The 26,367-nt window shown below is 43.9% G+C and overlaps 3 protein-coding genes across 5 annotated transcripts in view; 2 read left to right on the top strand and 1 right to left on the bottom strand.

The window, feature by feature from the left end:
• Positions 1 to 11,356, bottom strand: part of LOC134465967 (RNA polymerase II elongation factor ELL-like) — a 32,715-nt gene extending 21,359 nt beyond the window's left edge. Inside the window, exon 1 of the mRNA XM_063219865.1 lies at positions 11,143 to 11,356. Within this exon, the coding sequence (XP_063075935.1) occupies positions 11,143 to 11,277 (135 nt within the window). The 5' untranslated portion in view covers positions 11,278 to 11,356. The remainder of the gene's footprint in view (positions 1 to 11,142) is intronic.
• Positions 11,357 to 14,319: 2,963 nt separating this feature from the next.
• LOC134465965 (ankyrin repeat domain-containing protein 34B) lies at positions 14,320 to 19,967 on the top strand. The gene is made up of 3 exons (XM_063219864.1): positions 14,320 to 15,119; positions 15,261 to 15,850; positions 19,699 to 19,967. The coding sequence occupies exons 1-3, from the start codon at positions 14,320 to 14,322 to the stop codon at positions 19,965 to 19,967; spliced, it is 1,659 nt and encodes a 552-aa protein (XP_063075934.1).
• On the top strand, positions 16,517 to 26,051 carry LOC134466257 (phosphatidylinositol 4-phosphate 5-kinase type-1 alpha-like). Of its 3 annotated transcripts, none has more exons than XM_063220160.1 (12): positions 16,517 to 16,663; positions 20,459 to 20,836; positions 20,973 to 21,056; positions 21,175 to 21,305; positions 21,970 to 22,003; positions 22,289 to 22,441; positions 22,637 to 22,936; positions 23,540 to 23,640; positions 23,966 to 24,049; positions 24,713 to 24,761; positions 24,879 to 24,963; positions 25,691 to 26,051. In XM_063220160.1, the coding sequence occupies exons 2-12, from the start codon at positions 20,459 to 20,461 to the stop codon at positions 25,900 to 25,902; spliced, it is 1,611 nt and encodes a 536-aa protein (XP_063076230.1). In that variant the 5' UTR covers positions 16,517 to 16,663; the 3' UTR covers positions 25,903 to 26,051. The 3 variants fall into 3 exon arrangements, 2 of the variants coding, with proteins under 2 accessions (XP_063076230.1, XP_063076229.1); XM_063220159.1 differs by having other exon boundaries at positions 21,886 to 22,003; XR_010038249.1 differs by lacking the exon at positions 25,691 to 26,051 and having other exon boundaries at positions 21,886 to 22,003; positions 23,959 to 24,049; positions 24,879 to 24,926.
• Positions 26,052 to 26,367: the final 316 nt, after the last annotated feature.

Raw genomic sequence — 26,367 nt, 5'->3', positions numbered from 1 at the left:
TTTACCCTCTCAAAAACACTGCCTTTGCACACCGCAATGCTAGACTAATGCACACTCGCACTCACGCATACACGCAAGCATACTGTACACAAGCACACACACACTTTTGGATGACATTGTCTGACATTAACTTTAAAAAGACAGTAATAACACAGAGCATTTCATATATCAGGCAAATACCAGTTATGATTCGCAAAAATACTTTTTTTCAATGACAAAACTGTAACCCTGCGGGTTCATTGTGAGTAGTAACCACATGCAAATTCGGTCAATTCGTTTTTCGGGCTCAGAAATCAGGTGGTAAGTTACATCCACGGCTAATACCCATTAATTACTCAATAATAGGTAACCAATGTACTGCAATAGGCTGCATAGATAATTCACAAAAAGAAAACAAAACCAGCTAATGCATATAATTGTGGCATTACTTGTGGTTGCACCACCCTGAGATGTGCTACCACTAAAACGTCACTGACCCAAAAAGATGTAGCGTCAAGCAATCAACAAAGCTCTGTGATTTAGCACTTCAGTTTCAGTACCTAATAAATATCAAAACATGGTGCTTGATTCCACTTCACACATGATTTTCAAGCTTAAAAAAAACAACAACATAAATGAGTCCCTTTTCATTTCTCGTGCAACTTCCAAAATAGAAAAATGAATGAACGTAAAAGTACACGGACCGACTGACTGACCGGGCTGGCCGCATACAACAACACAACAATTCAACACATGCAAAAAAGAAACCTTCCCCACTGCCAGAGTAGCAACATATTGTAGGTTACTGCACTTGTCAGCTTGTTGTCACACAGGTTTGTCAAGCTTATCTATATGAGACATGAGAAACAGTCATACTCAGTGTCAAGGTTGAGTGCAGTCACTCTACACTCTCCAGTCTCCACAGTAGTAAATCTGCTCACTTTCCTACAGTAAAACTGATGCTCAAACTTTCTAGGAAACGGCTGTTAGAGCCTTGAAGCAGAAAATGTTTCTGCCTGGCGAGTTAGTCTAGTAAACTTACTGCCCCTTTGGCAATGATGCAATTATACCTTTTCTATGTTATTATCTGGCTTCAGCCTCTTGGTTTTCTAGTACACCCAGCACTACACCAGGGCCTGTTGTCTGTCCAAGCAGCAGGAGACTTACCCATATAGTGCAGTAAGCTTATTATGCCAATACAGTGTGCATACTATAGTGCAGTATAATACAGTGTGCATACTATAGTGCAGTAAGCTTATTATGCCAATACAGTGTGCATACTATAGTGCAGTAAGCTTATTATGCCAATACAGTGTGCATACTATAGTGCAGTATAATGCCAATACAGTGTGCATACTATAGTGCAGTATAATGCCAATACAGTGTGCATACTATAGTGCAGTATAATGCCAATACAGTGTGCATACTATAGCGCAGTATAATGCCAATACAATGTGCATACTATAGCGCAGTATAATGCCAATACAGTGTGCATTAGGGCTGGGCGATATGGAAAAAAACCTATCACGATATGGATTACTTTATATGGATCTTTTTATTGTTATTTGTACAGTTACATTAACTTATAGTGTGTATTGTATTGTGACAACATGAAATGCAATTAAATGATATTCAATTGTATACAACTGATAAAATTACCATCACGATAAAAACGATATAGGAGAAAGGTCATGATATACACTTTTATATCACGATAACGATATATATCGTCATATTGCCCAGCCCTAGTGTGCATGTATAGTGCAGCATAATGCCAATACAGTGTGCAGCATACTATAGTGCAGTATCATGCCAATACAGAGTGAAAGTAGTGCAGTGCCATTCCAACACAGGCTATTTGGTGCAGGCAATATCGTACCAATACAGTGTGCAATGCATGTATTGCAGTATTGTGTGGTGTCATGCCAATACAGGGTGGAAGTATTGCAGTGTCACGCCAATACAGATAGCATGTATAGTGCAGCATACAGGGTGAAAGCTTGGTGGAAAGTTGGCTCCCTGAGCAGCAGCATCATTGTGGTCTGACCGTGGCGGTGAACATGGCGTGCCTTCAATTCATCACAACCTCATTACAACCAGCAGCAACATCACTAACCGGCTTACACCTTGCAGCTCTGGCTGACAGAAGAGTGGGGTCCGCCACCCTAATCCTAAGTATTTATTCACTATTTATGTAAAATATACATGACAAAAACACAAATTATGTATGCGAATGAGCAGTCCTTTCCCCTTCATATTTAATTTTCTACCCAAGTGGATCAGTGGTAGGGCTGGGTATTGCAGCTATGTTCCTGTATCGATTCGATTTCGATTTTTAGGCTTTTGAATCGATTAATCACGATTCGATTCGATTCAATTCGATTCACTCCGAATCGATTCAATCCGTTCCCTTTTTGGTGCAAGTATTTCCCCCAAAAGATGCTGTTGCCTATTTTTATATAAAAATGTCAAAGGGCTGTGGCTTGACAGTGTTAACAGATTGCTAATTTGTAATAAGTAGGCCTAGGCCTAATTGACTAATACCTACTGGGTATTTTCCATAGACCTAAATGAAACAAAAAGAACAAAAAGAAAAAGAGCAAAAAAATCGATTTTGTGCCCTGTGAATCGATTATGTGAATTTTAAATGATATCGATCGATTTTCGATTGAATCGATTATTTTACCCAGCCCTAACAGTGGTTCTCAATTTTTTTTGGAACAAATGCCCCAGTGAGCTTATCATAAGCCTCTCAGCGCCACCTTTAGTATTAAAAAATGAGAGACAAATGACACCCCCCTTCACCCTTCTTCTTCTCAATCTCAACTCCCCCTTAGGGCTCCCTAGCACCTCTGTTGTAGGTCTTTACATCTTACACAGTAGCATAGGATCAGCATCCCAAGGTGCACGTCGTATGTGTGTGTGTGGCCGAGCCATCTTATGCAGCAGCTATCTCCATAGTTATCTGGCATTCAGAGCATTTTTATTTCCTTAGTGACTGGCAATTTAGAGGGGGTAGCGCATTCGTCCATCTTCAATCTACAGTAGACAAAGCACTCAGGGCAACTAACGGGTTGTCTTTAGCGATTGTATGGGTGATCATCAGGTAGCCTGATTATCATCGACTTTCAAATCTGGGTTGGAAGGTGTTGTGTCACTAGGAGGGCGTAGCCTGGCTAGTGATCAGGTTAGATCATCACCTGGCCAGACTCCTGCAGTGCAGCAAGACAGGAATAGACGACTAATGTTGCTCAATTCCTCGCCAGCCTCTTATAGCTGCCCAGACTTACCCTTCCCATGCCACAGCACTGCTCACACACACACACACACGCGCGCGCGCACACACACACACACACACACACACACACACACACACACACACACACACACACACACACACACACACACACACACACACACACACACACATACACACGCACACACACATCCTTCTCACTACAGTAGTCAGGTGTGGACAGGTGAGGTGTGGCTGCGATACCGTCCTTGCCATTGCAGAGGCTTTCCGAGCTGGCAACTTAATGTCAAAGCCTCAGTATCATTACATTATTATTACATTACATTACAGTTAGCTGAGACTTTTTTTCATCCAAAGCGAATTACACTTATCTAGATACAGCCTGTATCATACAGGGTATTTTACAGTCCCTGGAGCAGTGTAGGGTAAGGTGCACAAGGGCACATCAGCCATGGATGGAGGTGTAGGGAGGTAGGGAGGACAGGTAAAGGTGGGATTTGAACCTGCAATCCTAAAAGCCCAAGTCCAACTTCCTTATCACTATACCACTATCACCCTTAACTCTAAACAGGTTGCATTTGGAGGTCCTGTAGAGGTGATGACAGAGTACACTAGCCAACTTTTTGAGCAAGACTTTTAGGCAACATATACTATACGACATTATTAGATTAGTATATTTTACAGTATCACTACAACACTTTCATCAGGAGAAGTTGGTTGAGCAAAAGAGAAATTTTCTTGATCAGTGTCTCGGAAAATTATGAGCTTATCACGTTGTTGCCCACATTGCTCCAAAAGTTGACCTGTGTATCATTGTGTCGTCAGTCTGTCTCACGCTGTGATGTCAGCACTTGAAACCTTAGGGCAGGGCTGGGAAACCTTTTTCATTCGAGGGGCCACTTCAAATTTTACAGTCCTCTAAGGGCCGTACTATGAACACAAACCAGGATTTCCCCCTGCACTTTAGGCCTATATTGAAGCAAGCCCAAAGCTACTTCAGCACTTTAGTTCTCTCACCTGCCCTAATTTATTTAATGCATTTTATCTAGCACTGTTTTTACTTCTGTTTTTATCTCCTATTGTTATTTTTTTTTTATTTTTTTTTATTTTATTTTACATCACATGTTCTTATCCCCTATTTATTTTAGTGTGGTATGTCCAGTGTCTACTGTCTATGTGTTGTAGTATGTCTTGAGGAGATGTGAAATGTTGACACTTGAGTTTCCCCCTAAGGGATAATAAAGTTTACCTTGACCTTGATCTTGAAGGCGCCCACCTTTACAACAGACACCACCTTCACTAGGACCCCTGAAAACAAAACTTATTTGTATTGCAAATGTAAGCTTAATTCCCAACATTTCTTTACAAAACGCGTCATATTTCATGTGATGCTGCATATGTTGGGGGCTGGATATGACGGCACTCCGTAAACGGTCGTAAATGTTCCGCACCCCTGCCTTAAGGTGTCAAACATTGCCATTTCTGAAGTCAGCAACAGTACAAGAACATTTGTGTGTGCTTGGATGATTCAGCAAATTTGAATAAACTAGACCAATGACATGACATGTCTCTCAATGGTCTCCCACCCATCATTGTTGCCACATTGTTGTTGATCAGATTGTGCGTGCTCATTTGTGCATGTCATGTCCCGTCCCACGCTCACTTCCTCCTTCCATTATTACCTGCCCCTTGAGAAAACTATTTTTGTTGTGGTCGTTGACGTTTTCGATTCCCACTTGCTATAATTATTGTGATTGAGATTTGGCCATGCGTAAACCCCCAAAAACCACACAAAGGCACTTGAGTGGCAGCTAGGCCGATCATCTCCTTGCACCAAAAGCACCCAAAGTTGCTGGCCGCAACTTCCGCTGAACAGGCTCAGCAGGTTTCCAGTTTCACGTCGAGAGATGTGGTTTTGAAAACAAACTAAGCATACAGTCTACTTCCTGCCTACGAAAACTGATGCACTGCTTGTCGCTGGGCCACAAGCAAGGACGGAGGCAATCGCGATCCAAAGCTTCCGATCCAAGGAGTGGATAAATCCAGTTGCTCTGCCCGGGCTCAGTGACTGCACTGGGGGTGAGGGGATGGGGACATGCATGGTGCATGAGAGCTGCAACCTCAAGAGTCTTCACATCGTTAGGAGTGGAAAGTTGTAATTTATGTCTTTTTGATGTTCGACAATGCCAGTAATTGAATTGTTGATAAGGCAAACTGAGGGTGGGGTGCATGCATGGTGCATGAATTCTGCAACCTTAAGAGTCTTCACATCATAAGGAAGTTTTTTTTTTATGTTGTTAAATGCCTCAAAAGATGCTAAATCCAATGCAGCCAAAACGCAGCACCAGCCTCTTCTCTCCACACCGTGTGATGAGGCACACTACTGTTACAGTGTCTCACGCATAGACACACCACACCACACCACTGCCTAGAAATCTTACAACTACTCTATGAAGTGTCAATTGCTTTGGAGCCATTTGAATATGAACTATCAGTACTGATCTGTTTTTCAAATGATTGCATTACATTGCTTACATTACACTTAGCTGACGCTTTTATCCAAAGCAACTTACAGTTATTTTACAGGATATTGGTTGCCGTGGAGCAATGTGAGGTTAGGTGCCTTGCTCAAGGGTACTTTAGCCATGGATGGAGGTGAAGGGAGGGGTAAGGGTGGGATTTGAACCAACAACCCACTGATCTGAACACCACCTCCCTAACCACTATGCCACAGCTGCCCCTCAAAATGATCATCAACTGCGATAAAGATCAAGTAATTTCCCCTATATCTGACCACACACATCATTGGCATTAGATGCGGGATTGAGTTATAAAAATGTAAATAATGCTTCAATAGCCACTGGCTGTTTTATGGCATTAAATGAAACAACAGCAAACATCTTATGGTAGGTGAAGGCTCTAAGAATGACCGTTACAGGCTAGTGAGTGCGTGAGTGGCTGCCAACATCACCTGTGAGAGAGCTGCTGTGGCCGCTCTAGCCTACTTCTGGCAACTTCCGTGCCCTACTCAAATCCCCTTCACCAGCCAAACGCCACTGGTGCTACTAGGAAACCGCTCTTATGCAACAGTTGATCGAATCCAATCTGGTCAGAGTAAGTAACCTAGATGGTTGGTTGGTGAGCAATCCACAGAGTAGTGTGGCGGTTTGGGTCAGACAATCCCTCAGACAAAATAAAGTGGGGGCTGGGGGGGGTTTAATTGGTCAGAGAATTTCAGTCATCAGCCACTTTGATGGAGGGTTCAAAGCACACACACCACAGGAGAGTTTATTGGGGAGACAATTAGTGAATATCTCTGCACTTCAAAGGCATCCACAAGTTACACGACGACACTCACTGGCTGGACACATGCACAGCTGATGGAAGAGTTCAGCAGCAGTCACGCTGTTAAGGATGCTGTAAATCTATGCTTGCTACTGCTACTGACTTCCGTCAGACTCAGAAACCGCACAAAAATGGCCCTACCGTGGCCTAACAGTAGGGCACTGTGTTACTATGCCGGCAACCCGGGTTCGATTCCGGCCCGGGTCGTTTGCCAGTCCTTCCCTGTCTCCCTCCCCACTTGTTTCCTGTCTTTCCTTCCCTGGCCTGTCACAAAATAAAGGCACAAAAGCGCTATACAATATCTTACAAAAAAAGAGAAAAGACACCGCACAAAACCCCTTTTCTGGGGAAAAATACTAATCAGTATAGATCTGATGACAAATGGCTCTATTTCCATAATGTACCATAACAAATAATTTAGATGTGCATCAAGCCATCAAGCCAATATAGAATGCTAATTCGATTCATCAATGATGTGTTGGAGACAAACCAGAAAGTCAGAATAACATTTCTGTCCCATGACAGAAACTGAGAATCACCTAAAACACTGGGAAACAACCTTATCATCATCAGCTGTGCCTACTAGCAGTGTGCCAGTGAAAAGATAAGCCTGTTCCTATGGATGACTCAGATGTTCGACACTGACAAAGAAATGTGGGGAAAAACATTGGTCTGGTAAGAAACAGGAGTAAGACTAAAATATCTCTAAACAAAAAAAAAATCCCCTATGAATTTTGCTGAAACTAGACTTCAGTCAGCAGGGGAAGATGCAAAACAAGAGGATGTGGTTTCTTTCTATCAGTGTTGGAGGCAGAAAGAAAATCAGCAGAGAAATACTGAGGAAGTATATGTGAGTGAGTGAGTGACTGAGAGAGAGAGAGAGAGAGAGAGAGAGAGAGAGAGAGAGAGAGAGAGAGAGAGAGAGAGAGAGAGAGAGAGAGAGAGAGAGAGAGAGAGAGAGAGAGAGAGAGAGAGAGAGAGAGAGAGAGGTGAGGCATCTCTTATTACTCAGCATCTTCCTGCTGCAGCCTTGATGCTGAGCGGAAGAAGAGAGCAGGAGCTTGAAGAAGAAGTCTGCTGATTTTCACTTCCTTCCCTCTTTAGACTAGAGAAGGCCAACTGCATAATCCTGGCTGGCTCCCCTCCTCACTCCCCCTCCGCCATCCCATATCCACTTCTAGGATTCGTAAACAGGTCTTTGAAGATGCCACCAAAGGGTCAAGACCAGGGTTGAGAAAACACAACTCTGAAAGACTTTTTTTCCTTCGGAAAAAAGAACCACCATAAACTAGTCACATGTAGGCCCTAAGAGTGTGGGTTTTTTGAACGTTCTATAAAAAGATTCTAAAATTCCAAATTGTATTGGATGGCGCCCAGAATTCTATAGAACTTACACTGCCCGAACATTCCCGTCACACCGGTGTGACGGTACACTCTTAAAAGTTAAATAGGTTTTAATGGGGTTAATGAATAAACCAAGTCTTAAGACTCAAGTCCAGGCACATAATGTATTGTTATAGCCAAATAATGTATCAATATATCCAAATAACATAGGCTAGGCTGCGAAAATTATGAAGGTGTGGGAGTGAAAATTAATCAGCATTTCTGCATTAGACACCTGCGACGAAAATGTGCTACATAACGGGGAAACCATGGGCCTTATCCCTGCCATGCATCCCAAGTCTGTTCTAACTTCACTCACTCGAGAGAGAAAAAAAACTGTCCACGGTGAGGTCCCACCATAGGTTTACAAGCAGACTTTCCACTGGCTGGTGAGGCTTGCAAAACAGTAAACAGACGACCATACAACATTACAAGCAGCCAATCATTTATGCTGTTCCTGAGAACGATGCAAGAATTTGTGATCTGTGTCGAAGCAAGCAATGTTGATTCTGTCGGAGTAGCCAGCAATGTTATGATGACACGCCATTCTCAGGAGGGTGTTGTTTTGATAGCTGCATGTCATGTGGATGTGTTTGTACCATGATTTTTTTTCAGGCCACCGTCTAGGGAATTAGGTTAACTGCAGCTTAAATATAGGGCAAACTAGGTCACATTTTGGGTTGTGTCATCTGTAGCCCCTAGAGAGTGTGGCCCAGGATATAGTAGGCCTAGAGATCAAGATGGGTATGAAATAGAGCTGGGATAATAATGATAATAACCATCATCATCATCATCTAATGGCGGCAACTATGGTTATCACAACCAGAAAACCTACAGTGATCACACACAAGACCAGGCTTCTAATCATTCCTACTGTAATAGCATTTGTTTTGAAAAAATCTTCTTCTCCATGCACTTCACTGTGTTAGTACAGTAACTGCAACTTAAAAGGACACTGTACTACTACATTCTGCGCTGTCTAGTGCTGGTAAATGAACGACACTGACCAGTTGTAATCATGATTGGATAAAGAAAAAAGATGTTTTTAAGGGTTTTTTTTGGTGCATTGCTCACCTCTGAAATGTATCAGTAGGAAAAAGTGATTGTATGCACCCTAGTCCATGACTGAAGCATCTCCACCATTACCTTGTACCTAAAATAGCTAAACCATTTTCAATAAAAAAAAAAAACGCCTGCTAAGTGTAATGTTATGTCATGGGTAGTCAACAGGATGCAACCCTACACTGAACTGAACTGAACATGAACACACACACACACACACACACACACACCAAAAGAGTCAACAAATATGATGAATGGCCTGAAGGTTCACGGCCACAACGTGTGTTATGTGTGTTTTTTTCCTCCAGCTAATCACTTCACTACAGCACATTTGTCAACAGTAATCAGGACGCGCAAAGCCTGGGAGAATGAATGGCACAGACCCAAAACGACATCATCTACCACCACAACTACGGTGCCATGTCGGTAGCCAGGTAGGTTGAATGTTCTCCCGAGTCAAACTCAACTTTTGCAGGCAGGCAGCCAGCCAGGCAGACCCCCTGGGGTAGTTTGGAGCGGCACTCATTTCTGAATGAGCGGCCCTGGAACAGCATGAAGGATGTGAGTCATCACAGAGCAACAGCTACACAATTGCATCAGCGAGATGATGGGAAAGGATGATTGGGGGGAGACTTGTGACCATGTGTGTGTATGAGAACAAGAGAGAGAGAGATAGAGAATGACTGCTTTTGTGTGTGTGTGTGTGTGTGTGTGTGTGTGTGTGTGTGTGTGTGTGTGTGTGTGTGTGTGTGTGTGTGTGTGTGTGTGTGTGTTTACTGGACAGGTTCTCCCTGTGGACGGAGAGGAAAAGAGTGTTTTCCCCTTCCCCAGTTGCCCCTAAGGTACCCCCAGCCACACCAGAGAGAGAGAGACAGCACCGTATGCTCCCTCCATCATCCAAAAGCCACGTCCACTGGCTCTGCATTCAGGCAGCTAGCCACTGTAGCACATCAATGAATACCTGCTAAACACGTGTGACTGAGCATGAATAGTCACACACATAAACACTATATAATGTCATGTAAATATGCACACAAGGTAGCTAGATGGAGAGTACTAATTTACCATGTCAACAACTGAGGCTTCAAGAACAACAAAAGCTTATCTGATCATGGATACATAAGGCATATTTATTTGTAGGCTATATCAGCGCATTCACTACACATGATGCCATAGTTTCTGGCTCTATGAATGTCTTTACAACGTGGAGACCCTGCTAAGTCAAAACGTAGAGCTAGGCTATGTCTTGAATAAACCCTCAAAACGGAGCTGCAGTGTGAGGACTTCTCTTTCTGTTGTCTTGTCACATGCGCTTTTGTCCTGCACCTGGCCTCAGCGAGCTGGGATGTGGACACTTTTACTCATCTGAATAAACAGGTCAAAAAGACACACCGACCTTAGGCCTACATGGGTTAAACAGACCAAATATAATGTAAACAAGTCCGCACTCTAGGAAACATAATATGGAGTGGACAATCGGAAGATACAACCTGTAGCTCAATCACGGACACAAGTGATGGAAACACGTCGTACTATTTAACAACAACAAAGAAATAGACAACACACACTATGGTTAATCTGGACGGCGCTTTGTTGGTACACATGTCGGAGACCAATTCTTGATTTACTGAATTGTAAGGCTATGACTACGTTGTTACACATGCTGTGAGAAAGGGCAGGCAGGCATGGTAGAAATTCTGGTGACGTGACTTTACTGCCGATACAATGTTACTGTAGAGGAAAGGCAGATAACCATTACCCCAAGGTAAGGTATGTGTCTGAAGAAAAAGCATGGAATGGATCATGGCACACAAACACTTGACAAAACGATGGGACACCTTTCGGAAATAGCCTATTTCGGAACATGTTCCCTGCATGCAGTTGAGGGTTCTCTGTCAGATGATCCCCGTACGAACACGGTTTCATTAGTTAACTTTCCCCATCACTTATTCAAGCCCATTCGCCCACAAAACAACCGTGTTTCCAATGAGGTTTGTCGTGGTCAAACCACCATGAGTACAGTTGGCTATAGCTACTTTATACCAATCACCGAACTGGAAATCCATGTGACAACAGTTACAGACAAGGATCGTAGTGAAATCAGTCTGTTCATTTACCTTGCTACTTTGGTAGTTCTCGATGGCTCTGAGTGCGCTGTCAGTGAGTTTAACGTGAAATATCGACGTGTTTTTGCCGTTACTCAGTCTACCACAAGATAGTCCGTACGACTGTTCCTCTTTCAACGTCGCCATCTTCCTCTCACATTTCTCCTACAAACCCGCGTTTATAACCAACCATAGAGCCTAGTTCTACACTGTGACAACGAACAGCAACAACACCTCATTGGACTGGAATGAATATTCATAGCGTTCTACAGAAGAAAAAAAAAACGTAGGCTATTTGACGTCAAGACAGTAGGTGGGGTTTGTTGAAATGACGTCTCCAATCACTACACATTTAAAGATCTCTGACTTTCATTAACATATTCAGCACCACCTTGAGTGAAATAGCCCAATGTTATTAATAACTGAGCGTGGCCTATTCTATTTTAGTATGGCAGGCATAGTTGTGTAGTAGGCCTAGGAGTAGGCAAATACTGTATAATTTCCCTTCATTTTAAAATGTAGACATAATCATAATTTGAATAGCACCACTGTGTCACCATGGGGCTCCCAAACTTTACCATCACAAGGACCCCCATTACCATATCAATCCAGCCAAGGCCCCCTTGACATGGGTGTGCGCTCCCTTTCACAACCACAGCCTAGGTCTGTGTGTCAATGCCCCAATGAGATATACAGTATAAAAGGGAGTCTTAACTTGACGTGCACAGATTCCTAACCCAAACTCGATAAAACATTTTTCGGATAAATTGGAGTGTAAACTGGGAGCCAGGCCTTCTCGGCCAACGTCAGTGAGTGACGTCTCCAATGTACTTTTGGACGAATGGTCAAAATTTGAATTCAAAATTCAAACACACTCCCCAACCTTGTGGACAGAATTCCCAGATGAGTTGAAGCTGTCATAGCTACAAAATCATGTATTGAACCCTATGGATCAGGAATGGGATGACACTAAGTTGAGTTGAGAATGGGATGACACTAAGTATGTGAGTCAATGCAGGTGAGCGAATACTTTTGGTAATAGAGTGTATATTAGGTGTTTATTAGACTGTCAAAACACTATACAGCTATTGACTCACTATGAACAAAAGTAGCCTGCCCTATACTGTAAGCCTGAAGCTGTAGCCTACTGACTGATTGATAAGGCACCACTAGGCCTATAACGGGCCAACATTGCTCCACAGAGTCCAGGCAAATCATTTCTTTAAAGAAATGTTCATTTACAGTCAATGATTGTGGGAAAATACTTGCCCTGGGCATTTCAATAGACTGGTTTACATTGATACACAACACCACTGGGCATAAAGTAATGGAATATGTACTACACAGAGAGCAATTTCTCTCCAATTCATGCCTATTACAGTAAACAGATATAACAAACTCAAAGCCTTATGATAGTTTCCCAATAGTGCAACCTAGTGTTTTAATGGATCATGTGCAGTTTTTCCATTGGCCATGCAAAGTTTTTTGAGGGGCTGTGATTACGAAACTTGGTGACTTTTTCTAACATTTAGTTGGCTACAGTTTACAGGGGGTGTCAAAAGAGCCAAAAGACAGAGATCACTCTCATTCATGGCTTTGTATAAAATATTTATTTGTGTTTTTCTTGTTTGAAGCCTTTTAAACTTTTTTTGGTTGTTTTCAAGAACCACTTCCTCTTCTGCTGCAGCCAAACATAAAAATAGCCTATATCTAGGTTTTTGCCTCTGCCAAGGTATTTATGTTTTCGGTCACGTTGGCTTGTTTGTCTGTCTGTCTGACAAACTCAAAAAGTTATGCACAGATTTTTATGAAATTTTTTAGAGTTGTCGGAAATGACAAAAGGATCAAACCGCTTCCTTGGCGGATAGGTCTGCACTCTCTGAGTGCATTTCTAGTAAAGACATGCTATCATGTTGGACTACACTGTCCAATAACTGACAACAATCTTTTTAATACAATAAAAAGTCATAGATAGGCCTAATTAGGCCCATATTATTCCTACAAGGACAGACATCAATTCCATCTTTTACATTTATTTATTTATTTATTCTGTTTTTGTTGTAGCCCCTCCTCCCCTGCGATCCTCCTTCTGTCCCTCCCCATGTCGCTCTGCTCTGCCTGTCTCTTGTCTGGCCACTGTCCTAACCCACACACGGGATGCTCGGCTCTGCCCACTGATACTGGTTTGGTGGCGAAGGGAATTCGGACTGAATGTGCTTCATAAGGCAGCAGCACTGGTAAGTGCTTTATACTTTTCTACAATATAGTATCTAGTGCGCTACACTTTTTTTCTCCACAATACCGGTATGTAGGCCTACTACTACTACTACTTCTATGAATCAAAATCATCATGTGTATGTTGTACATGTGTATGAAAAAGAAAAAAAAACAATAGCAAGCAAGATCTTTGATTGTAAGTTTTGTTGCAAAAAAAAAAAAATCTGTTATCATTCTAAAAGTATACAGTTCAATTGCTGTAAACAGCTATCATTGTAGATGGTCTTGCAAATGCCAGTACTGTAAAGCCAGGCAAGGCATAGGGGGTGACCTGCACTGATGCACTTCGCCTACGGGTCCTTTTAACTGAGCAGGCATCCTGAGGAGATGAAAGCTTTTCAAAGCTGCCCGCCGGGCCACAGTTCTCACAGGGCCTTTGTTGTAACACTGGCACTGACATTTTCAAGTGCAGGGGAAAAAATATACACTCTATCTATGGGGTTCTATAAAGACTTAGTGTGCAGCCCAGAGGGTGAGTAGCTTTACAATGCACTCTACCAAAATATGACAAAACATGAATCAAACTTTCAGGTGAAGGTGTGAAATTGAATTCCATATGTGAACAAAGTGGACTTCCGTTAGCAACTAGCTTTAACCTATTTTACTTCTATTTTTTCATTCCTCAAAGGATATGGCAAGAGACTGAGTGGCATCACATCAATAAGCCTTTGTAAGGAAGGGCAGCCCAGCTTTCCTCACAGCAGAGTTCCAGAGGGTCTCTCTCTGCCCAATGGACCTTTTTCATGTGACATCAGCATTCACATGACGTTGTGTTTGGTGGCATAGACACATACAGGCAGCATTACAGTTTTCTTTTTGAAATTGGTAGACGCATACATCGGCTTTGCTTCAAAACGGAACTTTGTCTGACCGGTAGCCGCTCCCCTTACAGTGCTCACTCTCACTTCACAGATGGCTGAGCCCAGGGACTACCTGTCGGACGGCAGCCCCCTGATCACGGCAGCCCAGCTGGGCAAACTGCGCCTGGTCCGCGTGCTGCTGGAGGGCGGTGCCCAGGTCAACGAGCACAACCAGCGCGGCGAGACTCCGCTGCTGGCAGCCTGCAAGGCCATGCGCGGTGACCAGACCTGCAGCCCCAGGCTGAAGCTCATTCACTACCTGCTCATGCACGGAGCGGAGCCCAACGCCCAAGACAAGGCGGGCCGCACCGCTCTCATGTACGCCTGCATGGAGCGGGCTGGAGAGGAGGCGGCGTCCGCCCTCATCGCGGCCGGGGCGGACCCCACCATGGAGGACTACTCGGGGGCGTCAGCTCTGGTCTACACCATCAACTCGCATCACCAGGCCACGCTGAAGGTGCTGCTGGACGCGTGCCGCGCCAAAGGACGCGACATCATCATCATTGCCACCGACCTGAGCCCGGACGGCGGCGCGACCACGCGCCGCTACCTCAACGTTCCGCCGTCGCCCGACACCTCACCCGTGTCCTGCATGTCGCCCTCGGACATCGAGCTGAAGACGGGGTCCCCCACCGCAGACGGAGGCAACGGAGGAGGGAACATCTTTGACTTCCGAGGGGCGGTGAGCAGCAGGCGCAGCAGCAGAGGATCTTCCAGCTCTCCCAGAAGCCCAGCAGGACGCCTGCGGTCAGAGCCATGGCTGGCCATTCACAACCTGGCACACCTGAACCGCGCTTACGAAGAAGGACTCAGGCGGAACACCATGCAGGAGGAACAGGAAGAGGAGGAGAGGGAGGAGAAAGTGAGGGAGAAGGGGGAGGAGGAGGAGGGGGAGGAGGAGGAGCAGGAAGATAGCAAGAGGCCATCAAGGCATTGTAGGCCTACTGACCTTGTGACCTCCCTGCAACAAATGAATCTCTCTTCGTACTGTAGTTACTCAGACCTGCGCTCTGTTCACGTTTCTCCTCCGGGACCTGACGCTGACACAAGCGTGACTACTGTGAGGGGGGTCACTGAGAGACTTCCGGTCGGTTCCGGAACACACGCTGGTGGCGGCCGACGGAATACTCTGCCTTCCCTGGGTCTGCCTCCCCTGCTCCACTTGCCATCACTGACTCTGAACTACTATAACTCAGATTCTCACCTGCACAATGGTGTGCCGAGTTTGCAGACAGAGTCAAGGCCTTTATCCTCGGCCAGCATCTCTCGGAACCTACCAGCTCCACCACCGCCCAGTGCGCCCTCACGCTGCAGCAAGAAAAGCCCACTGGACTTGCGGACCAGGCTGAGGACGACAACGCAAGCCCGCGCTGGTGGCTTTCTGCCCCCACTGTCCCCACTGCCCCCCGGCTGTTTGGCGGCAGCCTCAGGCTCAGCGCGTGAGGTGGAGGAGACGCCTGAAGACAGCAGTAGACACTGCACTGAGGAGCCGCACTCCAGGAGTCAGCCCTGCCAGCCCTGGCAGAGGGAGAGAGGGTTCTCTAGACGCCGGCACGCTGCACAACTGGAGGGCATGGGCCACAGTGGCAGTTCAGACGAATACATTTATGTCCTGTAAATAAAGAGAGAGCAGCACGGAGAATGTATATGTAGGCCGTATCGCCCTGCACTTGAGTAGGCCTAGCTGATGGCAGGAGTTACAGGTGCAATTGTAATATTTTTAGTACTTGCTTTCTAGACGTCATGCTGCCCATTCACAAATGCTCCCTTTTGTCATTAATATGTATCACCGCCATATTCATAAAATTTTAAGTAGGCCTTTACATTATGACAAGAAAAAAATGCCATTTGAAAAGGGAGATCTTAGACATAGACATAGGCTAGACATGATTTTATTATTAATTTATTGTTGTTATTATTATTATTATTATTATTATTATTATTATGCTATTACCACATCAAAATGTTACCTTATTGGATGAAAGGACTATAATCAAAATACATAATACTGACTAGTGACCTCCATCAATTGAGCAATAAGTGTAATATGTGTGATTGATTGAGCAATTAACTCAAACTTATGCTCAAACGTCCCTTGTCCGTAAGACTTAGGCCTATTGCCTTTTTTCAGCAAATCGAACTACTAACTGAGCATGATGACGCCATGAATTGTTATGAGTATTACGCAATAAAGAACATGACATTATTTGGTCACATAGCGTAGGTCCGAAGCGAAACCACTTACACTTGGTGTTATTAGAAATCGGCCAACAGCCTACCTGAAATACTCACCGTCAAAATGTTTAAACATGAGCCACATTTGCTCCAACTGGGCACAATTAATTCTCATGGATGCATCGCAGCGTTCGACTAAATGGTGAACGAATGAGAGGAAGGTAAGCAAAATTCAGAACATTGTCTGTAGCCTACTAGGCCTACAACAAACTATGAAGTGCAAGGTGTTTGTGCCTAGGTTCAAAGGATTATGTAGGCTACATTTTTGACGACAATCAAAATGTGAGGGCTATGAAATTTGTGAAGTAGGCTAGTAATGTCCACAATAGGTAAGGGCGGACTTTGATGATACTATCGCCAGTTAGCCTGCTTAAACGATATGCACGTGCAGAAAGACAGAAAAAGATATTCCAGTTCAGTTTTACTGTCACGCCCCTGCATGTGCACCGTGCCACCGACAAGAAGCATTCCGTCAACACAAGGGAGGTGCGCGTTGTGTAGTTCTGGGAATAGGCCTACCCATGGGCCGGTTCTGGCTTATTTGGTGCCCTAGGCGAGTTTGAGTTCTGGCGCCCCCCCCCTTACCTTTGAAAGAAAAAAAAATCTTTCTTATACCTCACAGAACACAAGACTAATATCCTTAGTAAGCTTAACTAAATAGCATCAAGAACAATAACCGTTTTTCATCAAATGGATTTGTGGTTCTTTTTGACAGGCGACCAACACATCAGATTGAGTCGCATGAAAGTAGCTTCACTGTGTGGTGTGTTGGATGTGATGGTGGTGGGGCCTCCAACCCCAGATGAGAGGGAGGTTATCAATGTGTTTGAATTGTAACGTGAAATTGAAATGCCAGGAGAGTGATACAGTACATTTGCATATAAAATGCATGTGTAGACAATAAGCCTACCAAGGAGGTCTGCATTGATCTACACTATCTACAGCATCACAAAGCATGGCAGCATAACAATTTTAATAAGCTACACATTTGTGCTGTCTTCCAAACCAATTTCATTTCTGGACTGTAAATAGTGGTGCATTTGTGAGTAGGAGAATGAGAAGGGGGCTATCTATGTGTTTGGAGGGACAGGGTGAGAGAAAGGGAGAAGAGCTGTCACGCTATTGAATTTCATAATATACAAAATATAGTAAATTGCCTCACTTGTCTGCTGTGCATGGTTCTGTTACATGATTAATGTAGTCTATGTCATTCTGGTCTGGAAATTAATGTTTTTTTAAGCTTACAACAAGCAGGTAATTCATGTGGATTGAAGGAGATATGGCAGCTAAAATTGTTTTCAACATTGCACCAGTCTTACTTTACATTGCTTGTCAACCTAAGCAAGTATTATGATATCAGGTGGGTGTTAGTGAGTAGGCCTAGTGAGTAGGCTACTAACAGCTACTTTACTGGATTTCATTGCTTGGCATACTTGGCTAATGTTAGCATGCTAACTAGCGATTTCTCTGATCAAAACAAAGCTCTTTTTCTCTCTAATTCCAAATAGTAACCTCATAACTATTAGGCTTTCCATAATCACAAACGGTTGCTGATTAAATCACATAGTTCCAAAACACCCTCTGAAACTCCTGCATCATGCAATGAGTGGTTTAATGAGAACATAATAATCTCCATCCAGCAGAGCAGCACTACTGTTTGCGCTTGCCCCCTCTGTCTCTCGAGTGAGTCTCCAAATTCAAAATAGATCGCAGGCTGTCACTCGTCCCGCCCCCTTTCTCAGAACTGTCTGTTTATTGGTTCACAGACTTCTCAGAGACAGTTGGAAGAGACATTACTATTGGCTGAGGGGCGCTTTGCCGTGAGGAGCGCTTTCGCCACTCTTTGTTGATTGCGACTTCATAAAAAAACGTAATATCGCAAAATTACGCATAGGAGAGCGCCATTTCGGCGCTCCTTCTTCACATTGCGCTCTAGGCGACCGCCTAGCCGGCCTATGCTAAAAACCAGCCCTGGGCCTACCACTAAAAATCTTACACATAATGCTGCATCCGGCCACTGTAGGCCTATTTGTAAAATATTTTTTATTTGTTTATTTATTTATTTATTTAGGCCTATTTAATTTATGTATGTATATGTATTTTTTTTATTTTACTTCGCTAACTGTAAAAGGCCCGAACCCAGATCCCCTAATATAGGCCTACAGGTTACAGATGCACAGGACAGTGTGACCGCAAGACTGACGTGATTTTTTATGTTAATCCATTTAATTTTTTTTTAAAAGAGTCTCACATTTAGGCTGGTTTATCAAGCTAACTCCCTGCCAGAAAACGAGTGACTTCATGGAATAACCCCCTGTAGGGTCAGCTGCATTAATTTCACTGTACATACGCCTGGCACCCTCCACTGTCACCCCAGAAATTTTGGTGAGTATTGCCCTTTTCACTCCTGATTTGGGGGCACTCACATTCTGGCAACCGCTTAGTGACGAGGCGTTGCCAGAATGTGACTGCCCCCTGCAAGTCAGGATTGCAAAGGGCAATACACAGCAACATTTCTGGGGTGATAGTGGAGGGTGCCTGTTGTATGTTCAGTGAAATTGATGCAGTGGACCCTCTGTAGTCTAGAGCAGTGTTTCTCAACAGGGGTGACGGGGCACCCTGGGGTGCCGCGGGCCCCCCTCAGGGGTGCCGTGGAAACATGGCTGATAAATAAATTATGTAATATGATACAGAACATATTTGTCTAAATTGATTAGTTAATGCTAGTCAGTGGAATCTTTCATCTGTAAAGTAAATATAGGTCGCCCCAGTCAGCTGCAACTTTGAACGTAGGTCGTGTGATGTCTCCAAATGTGTTACTTTTTTAAGCTTTTGTGGTATCGGATGCGATGTCATGTTATGGCTTGTTGGTTTGGGGTGCCTTGAAATTTTTCATGAATTGAAAGGGTGCCTCGCCTAAGAAAAGGTTGAGAAACACTGGTCTAGAGTTACAGGGGTTATTCCATGAAGTCACTCGTTTTCTGGCAGGGAGTCGCTTTTTGGCACGACACCGGCTATAAGTACAGCCGCCAAGGCCAATGTTTGTCATCCATTAACGAACAACAATTTAGTTTTTTGAGAAATGTTGCACTTCTTGGCTCCATGTTTCGGGAAGAAGAGGTCCGGTAAGGTGGCTCCCGTCCCCTGCCCCTTACCCTTTGCCCTCCGTCTCCCTCGCCATCTCCCCCCATCCCAGAGTTGGTGGAGAATGCGGTGGAGAAGGCAGAGTGCGCCCAGGGTGAAATCAAGGTGGCGCAGATGCTCGTAGAGGAGGTGCTGCAAAGGGCCCTTGAGATCGCCCAGTCTTCCCTGGGCCCGACTCCTGGCACCCTCGGGTGTCAGTCTGAGTCTAATGATGACATCAAAGGTGGCAGAGATGTTTGTGCGGGAGGTGCTGGAGAGTGCCCTCGAGAGCGCACGGGCTTCCCAGAGCTCGACCCCCTGCACCTGCCGGTGTCACTCTGAGCTATCGGGCCAGGAGAGCCAGCAGGCCTCCCCGGCACCCACTCCTACCCCTCCCCGCCAAACCAGGTGGAGAAGCCTCTGCTCAAGCCTCAAACAACTTTTCTGCAGAAAGTGAATAAACGCTGGCTAATTTTGAATGGTTTTGAGTCCATTGTAGTTTGTTGCGTTGAAGTTGAATGACAAATAATAGCAGGGTAGGCAATATGGCATAGTTCCCCAGAGATTAAGGCCTACAACAAGATTTGTGTCCCTATCATTGTCATAACACTTGGCAATTGGAGCATTTGATAACACTAGTGCAGAGCCCGTTGGGCCTATTTGTCCATGTTGTGTTTTGGAACCTATTGAACTTACAAAAAAAGAAAGAAAGAGAAAAAAAAACCTAGTAATATCTTCAGTACTGGAACGCTGACCATAGCATTTGTGGGTTTGTAAACAGAGCGTGGTTTAGTGTTCAGATCATTTTCCCTTTGTTATTTCACTTGACCTAGATGATGGACGACGACATAACAGACATGCACATTCCAGACACTTCGATATCGAACGAAGTACTCAAAGTGTTGCATCTAGACGAGACCGAGGAGAGTAGCACCCACTCTGAGCAATATGAGTCGGCCCAGGACTTAACTACACCGACCTCTGAAATAGACCTTGCATTCACAGATGAGGAGACCGTCGTCACACCGGTGGAGAGGAGGACATTAGACACATTTCATGAAAGCCTATCTCGGATAGTTGCAGATCTCCAAAGAAAACACAATGAACTATTGTCGACCGTTGAGCAACTAAATGGGAAGATTAATGACCTCTGTGAGGACAACAAGAAACTTCGAGATGAGATTAAAAATCAGTGGGAAGTTATCCAAGATGTAAGATGTCAAAGAATTCCACCTACAGGCACCATCACAATTGTTCAAGGCTTAATTGGCAAAACAATCAAAAACAAACTTCGAAGGAACTATAGCCTATCTCTGATGAAGTATTACAAAATGTTTTGTTTCTTAGGCAGGTCTGTCCAGTCCAGCGCGCATCAAGAAGATCATTGGACACAGAGGCGTGGATGTGACTGGACAAACCACCTATAAACAGGTCTGTGATTTAAAAAAAAAAAAACAAAAAAAAACAGTTGGCCACAGGTCGTTAGCTTATCTAACAACTATCTTAGCTGTCACCTCTGTATGTTTATGGAATATTTTAATGTCATCAGACCACAGCCTCTGCTCTTGAGCATGCCATCAAGCTTGGTATTGACTACACAGTGGAGTTGGCGCTTTGTATGGACAAGAGAGAAGTGCTCATTCAGGACTTTGAAGTCGTTGAGAGCATATTTTTCCCCAGGTTAGACTTTATACCATAACATTCAACTCAAGGCTGTGCATGTGTGTGTGTGTGTGTGTGTGTGTGTGTGTGTGTGTGTGTGTGTGTGTGTGTGTGTGTGTGTGTGTGTGTGTGTGTGTGTGTGTGGAGAGATACAATGAGAGATCGGCAGAGTATTTATTACCTGTCCCCTGGAAGGGGTTTGGTCACTATCTTGATATGTTCATAAAGTGTTTACTGTACACCACGCTGCTTTCGTTTGTTGGTCAGTTTGTCCACTCACAGTGTCTGTGTGTGTGTGTGTGTGTGTGTGTGTGTGTGCGTGCGTGCACGCGCACGTGTTTGTGTTTGAGTGTGTGTGTGATCCTTAACCCCTTAGTGCAGAGCCTGTGTTATAACCCTATGTCACCTAAGTTATGTCTTGTTACTTAAGGCTCAGTGTTATGTCATAGCAATGCTGTTATGATGTAGTTAAGTATTTTCAGCAATAGTGAATAGGCCCACTGGTGACCCCATCTGCAAGTAAGAGGCTATGTGCATAAGTTAGTTGACCTTAGGTGCCTAAACAATAAAATATGTATTCTGTCTGTTTGCCTTTCAGACAAGGCAGCATATGGACACGGCAACACCACCACAAAGATTTTAGTTTTACAATATATGCGCCATTTGGCTTTTGTTATTTCAGAACGAAATTTGGCATCTGTCATGAGGACTTTAAGGTAATTGATCATCAACTGGCTATTATTATTATTATTATTATTATGAGTGTAAGGAGGATATTATAGCCCTAATGCACGCTGTACCACCTGTGGCACGCTGTAATAGTCAATGAAAGATAATTACCATAGTATTACTCCACTATGACATAACAGAGGGCCTTTAGCAATGCATTGCCATTGCCATTGCCATTCTGGTAACAGCAAATGTATGATTCTGTGTTTTAACACGTTAAATCAATTAGTCGTTTTTCATTTGTCAGATTTGTTCTTCTTGTGCTTATGTAGGTGGCTCTATGCGACAGACCCCTGAGGGAGCTGCCTAACTCTGGAGCAAGTGGCTCACTCTTCTACATTTCATATGATGACAGATTCATCCTTAAAACTGTGGAATGCAGAGAGGCCGAGTTTCTACAGAGAATGTTGCCTGGATACTACAATGTGAGAGCAACTATTGGAACATTTTGTGTGTCGCTCGCTTGTTGTTTACATGTTGGTGTACCTGTGTGAGTGTGTGCAATGTACTACACATTGTACTATTTTTTCCTCTAATCAGCAGCGACCTATGGGTCATGCAAAATAAATAAATAAATAAATCATACAGTTACATGTATTTTAACCCATCAACCCTTACAGACCCAACTGCGCAACAGGTACACCCTTTTGCCCAAGTTCTACGGACTGTACTGCGTGTCCATGGGTGGCAAGAACATCCGCATTGTGGTGATGAACAACCTCTTGCCAACCACTGTGCCAGTCCACATCAAGTATGACCTCAAGGGCTCCACCCACAGGCGACACGCATCAGTGCGAGAATGTGCCAAAGAGATGCCGACATACAAAGATCTGGACTTCTTGAGGGAACTCCCTGAGGGCCTTCTGATGGAGGCCGGACACCATGATATTTTCAGGAGAACCATACATGAGGACTGTTTGGTTAGTTCTGTGTTTTGTGCAACCTTTTTCTTTCGAGGGGCCACTTCGAATTCCTCCAAGGGTCGTACAAGATCCCCAAGGGCCGTACTATGAGCACAAACTAGGATTTCCCCCTGCACTTTAGGCCTATATTGAAGGTGGCCACCTTAACTTCAGACCCCACCTTCTCTAGGTCCCCTGAAATGTAACTTAATTGTATTGCAAATTTCAAAGATTTATGTGAAGCTGCTTAACATTAAAATTATATTGGGGGGTGGATAACATGGCCTCAAGGGCCGTAAACAGCCCTCGAGACATACCCCCACTCCATGCCCCCACCCCTGAGCTAGACGGACATGCACTGTCATTGAAAAAGCACACAATACCGTGGCCAACTGCCTAATGCCGGTGACCTGGGTTCGATTCTGATCTCCCATCTCTCTCTCCCGACTCGTCCTTGTCACTATCCTGTCTCAACTAAAGCTTAAAAGCCCCCCAAAAATGTATCAAATTAATACAAGAGTGGCAACAGCTTGTGGGTGTACCTGGCGTCTGCTACTAAAAAAAACCCATAAATGACCCATATTGATTGATCCTCCTCATACATCATTTGTTCTTCTGTAGCTATTGCGAAGCTTCAGCATAATGGACTACAGCCTGCTGGTGGCGATACACAAGGTAAAGCCAGGAGAGGAGGACATCCGCTCACTAACATCCGATCACAGGTGTGCATGCCTATACTTGTGGAACCTATACCTGCACATAAGTTCCCAATATGTGATAGATTAATTGATTGATTTTTAAAATATATATATATTTTTTATCTTTCATTCATTTTTTATTTTATACATTTAGAGACGTTATTATTCATATCAAACAGGATATTTTACTATTTTCCTCCATCTCTCTATCTCTTGCTCTCTGTGGGTGTGTGCACTTATGGTGTGTGAACGTACAATATGTATGTGTGTTTAAATTCCAGAGTGTACTGCGCTATGGTGCGTTCTAATATGTATTTGCAATGTTGTGTGGGTCATTGTGAGGTTGCAGCATTGGAGTTTTCCCAGCGTCCACGAGCAAGGGAGAGAAGATGCTGGTTTTCACCGGGATCATTGACGTCCTGCAGTCATACAGGTGGCTATCTGAACAGTTTAAGGAGGATTCCTGTCTTGCTGTCTGTTTCAACATGCATTTGTATTGCCCATGCTACCCATTACATTGCATTACATTACATTACATTACATTACATTACATCAGTGGTGTAGTCTACGTAGAATGCGGGTATACGGAGTATACCCACTTCTAAATTTCAGGGATTTCAGTATACCCACTTAAAATTGATTGATCCATTGTTTTGAATAGCATAAATATATACAGTATACCCACTTCAAAAAATGCTCAAATATACAGTATACCCACCATAAAAAGTAGACTACACCACTGCGTTACATTACATTTGGCAGAGCCTTTTATCCAAAGCAACTTACGAGGACACATAATCGTAGCAATCTGGGTAATCTCAGCATCAGTCCTGTAGATAGTTGCTGCCTGACTTGTCAGTAACTGACGCCACGGAATGTTTTTGTTCCCTTTCTGAGATTTTGACCAATGGGGGCAATGTGTGCTTACATTTAAAAAGTATTGTACTTCAAATATCACCATCAGTAGACAGCAACACAGAAATCATTTTTTGGGATGAAATTCGGAAACATGTTTAGAAAAAAATGTCTGACATCACATCAAAGCATGCATGGTGTTATTCCTCTCAGTATAACCTGTGTTTCTGTTTGGGTCTAGGCTGAAGAAGAAGTTGGAACACTCATTGAAAAGCATTTTTTGGGACGGTGTAAGTCAGTCACAAAGACAAAACCGATCATTCATCAGTAATTCATATAATTAATGGTATACTTCCTTTCTAAACCACTGAAATTAAGTCAATAAATGCATTGTCTCATATCCTTAGGACACCGTGTCAGTGCATCAACCAGGATTTTATGCTGAACGCTTTGAAACTTTCATCTGTGAAAAAGTGTTCAAGAGGACTCCATGTAAGTGGGCTGTGTGAGGGTGTTTGCGTGGTTCGTTGTGTACTTACACAGACAATACAACACAATACCAAGTACAACGGCACTATAAGATTGAACTGTATTTGACCTTTTAAAGGTGCACTGTGTAGGATGGTGGCAGTCAGAGTAGGTATTGCAACTATGCTGCTCATTGAAATGGTGCTGTCATGAATATCCACGATGTAATTAACTAATATTTACTAGTATGACCAAACTACAGTGTGTTTTGTAGCTAAATGGCGGATAATGGAGAGGATCCTTCTTTTCACGTAAAGTGCAATTTACCCATTCAAAATGAATACTAAGAATTTGATGGTAAATATTAATGGAAAAGGTACTATTTGTGAATGGACATTGGACGTGAATTCTGGAAATCAACTAGCCTTCTAAAAATATTGTGCACCTGTAACTGAGGTGTTCCTGTGTAGTCTGACACTCAGGGCTCCAACCCCCACCTCCAAGTCAACTCTCCAGTTCGGGTGTAGGAGTCACCGCACGATATCGCTGAGCTAAAGGACCAGTGTGATAGCACAGCACTACCAATACTGTGTGAGGCTTTGGGAGGGAGGTTTTACTAACGTTTCACGACACACTCTCCCAGTTGGCCTCTGTTACACACCTATAAGTGTTCTCTTTTTGAAGGAATGTGTGCACATATTTTTCTTTCAATTAAGCATGAATATATGATCTTCTCTTCTCTCCTGCATAGTGAAATCCTCTAAGAGCCAGGTGGGATGTCACCTGGAGCCTCGCCCGTCTCCCAGCAAGAGGGCTGCTGTGGCCACACACCAGCCTGGTCACCACAGCGAGGCTGGCCACCCAAGCACTCTCAAGAGCAGCCCTGGCCACCAAACCAGTAAGGCCACTGGTCAGCAGGGCCAGGGCTCTGCATCCCCTAAGCATTGTCAGTTTGTGAAATGAAGCAGGTTTTTACAAATTGTCTTATGAATATGAATTTGTTTGCACACATAAAGCTGGCTATAGATTGATTTTTATTTGACAATATCCTGAAAAAAAAAGTTTTAAAAACAAGTAGCAATTAAATGTATTCTAATATTCATAAAAATTAACATGTTGAGTGTTCGTTTTTCCTAGTCGGGATGCGGGGGGCGCTGAAATAAATAGAACACTTGCACCACCTAGCGGGGGTTTGGACGGAAGCGTAGCGTTACGCACGTGCAAGCCATGCAAGCTGCGTGGTGGGCAGCAGCCAACCTCCCAGTCAGTCAGACCTCCGTCCTTTCCAGAGAGTGTATGATAACATTAGCATCAGGTATACATCCATTCCTTTCTCAATACACCGAGATTCCCCGAAATTCTGATATAGCATTTTCGTTTGCTGTCGTCCCGGAAAGACTGACAGCCGATAACAGCGTAAGTTGTTAA

The sequence above is a fragment of the Engraulis encrasicolus genome, chromosome 16 (genome assembly GCF_034702125.1).
Source record: "Engraulis encrasicolus isolate BLACKSEA-1 chromosome 16, IST_EnEncr_1.0, whole genome shotgun sequence".
Classification (NCBI taxonomy): domain Eukaryota; kingdom Metazoa; phylum Chordata; class Actinopteri; order Clupeiformes; family Engraulidae; genus Engraulis; species Engraulis encrasicolus.
This window is presented reverse-complemented; position numbering and strand designations above follow the sequence as displayed.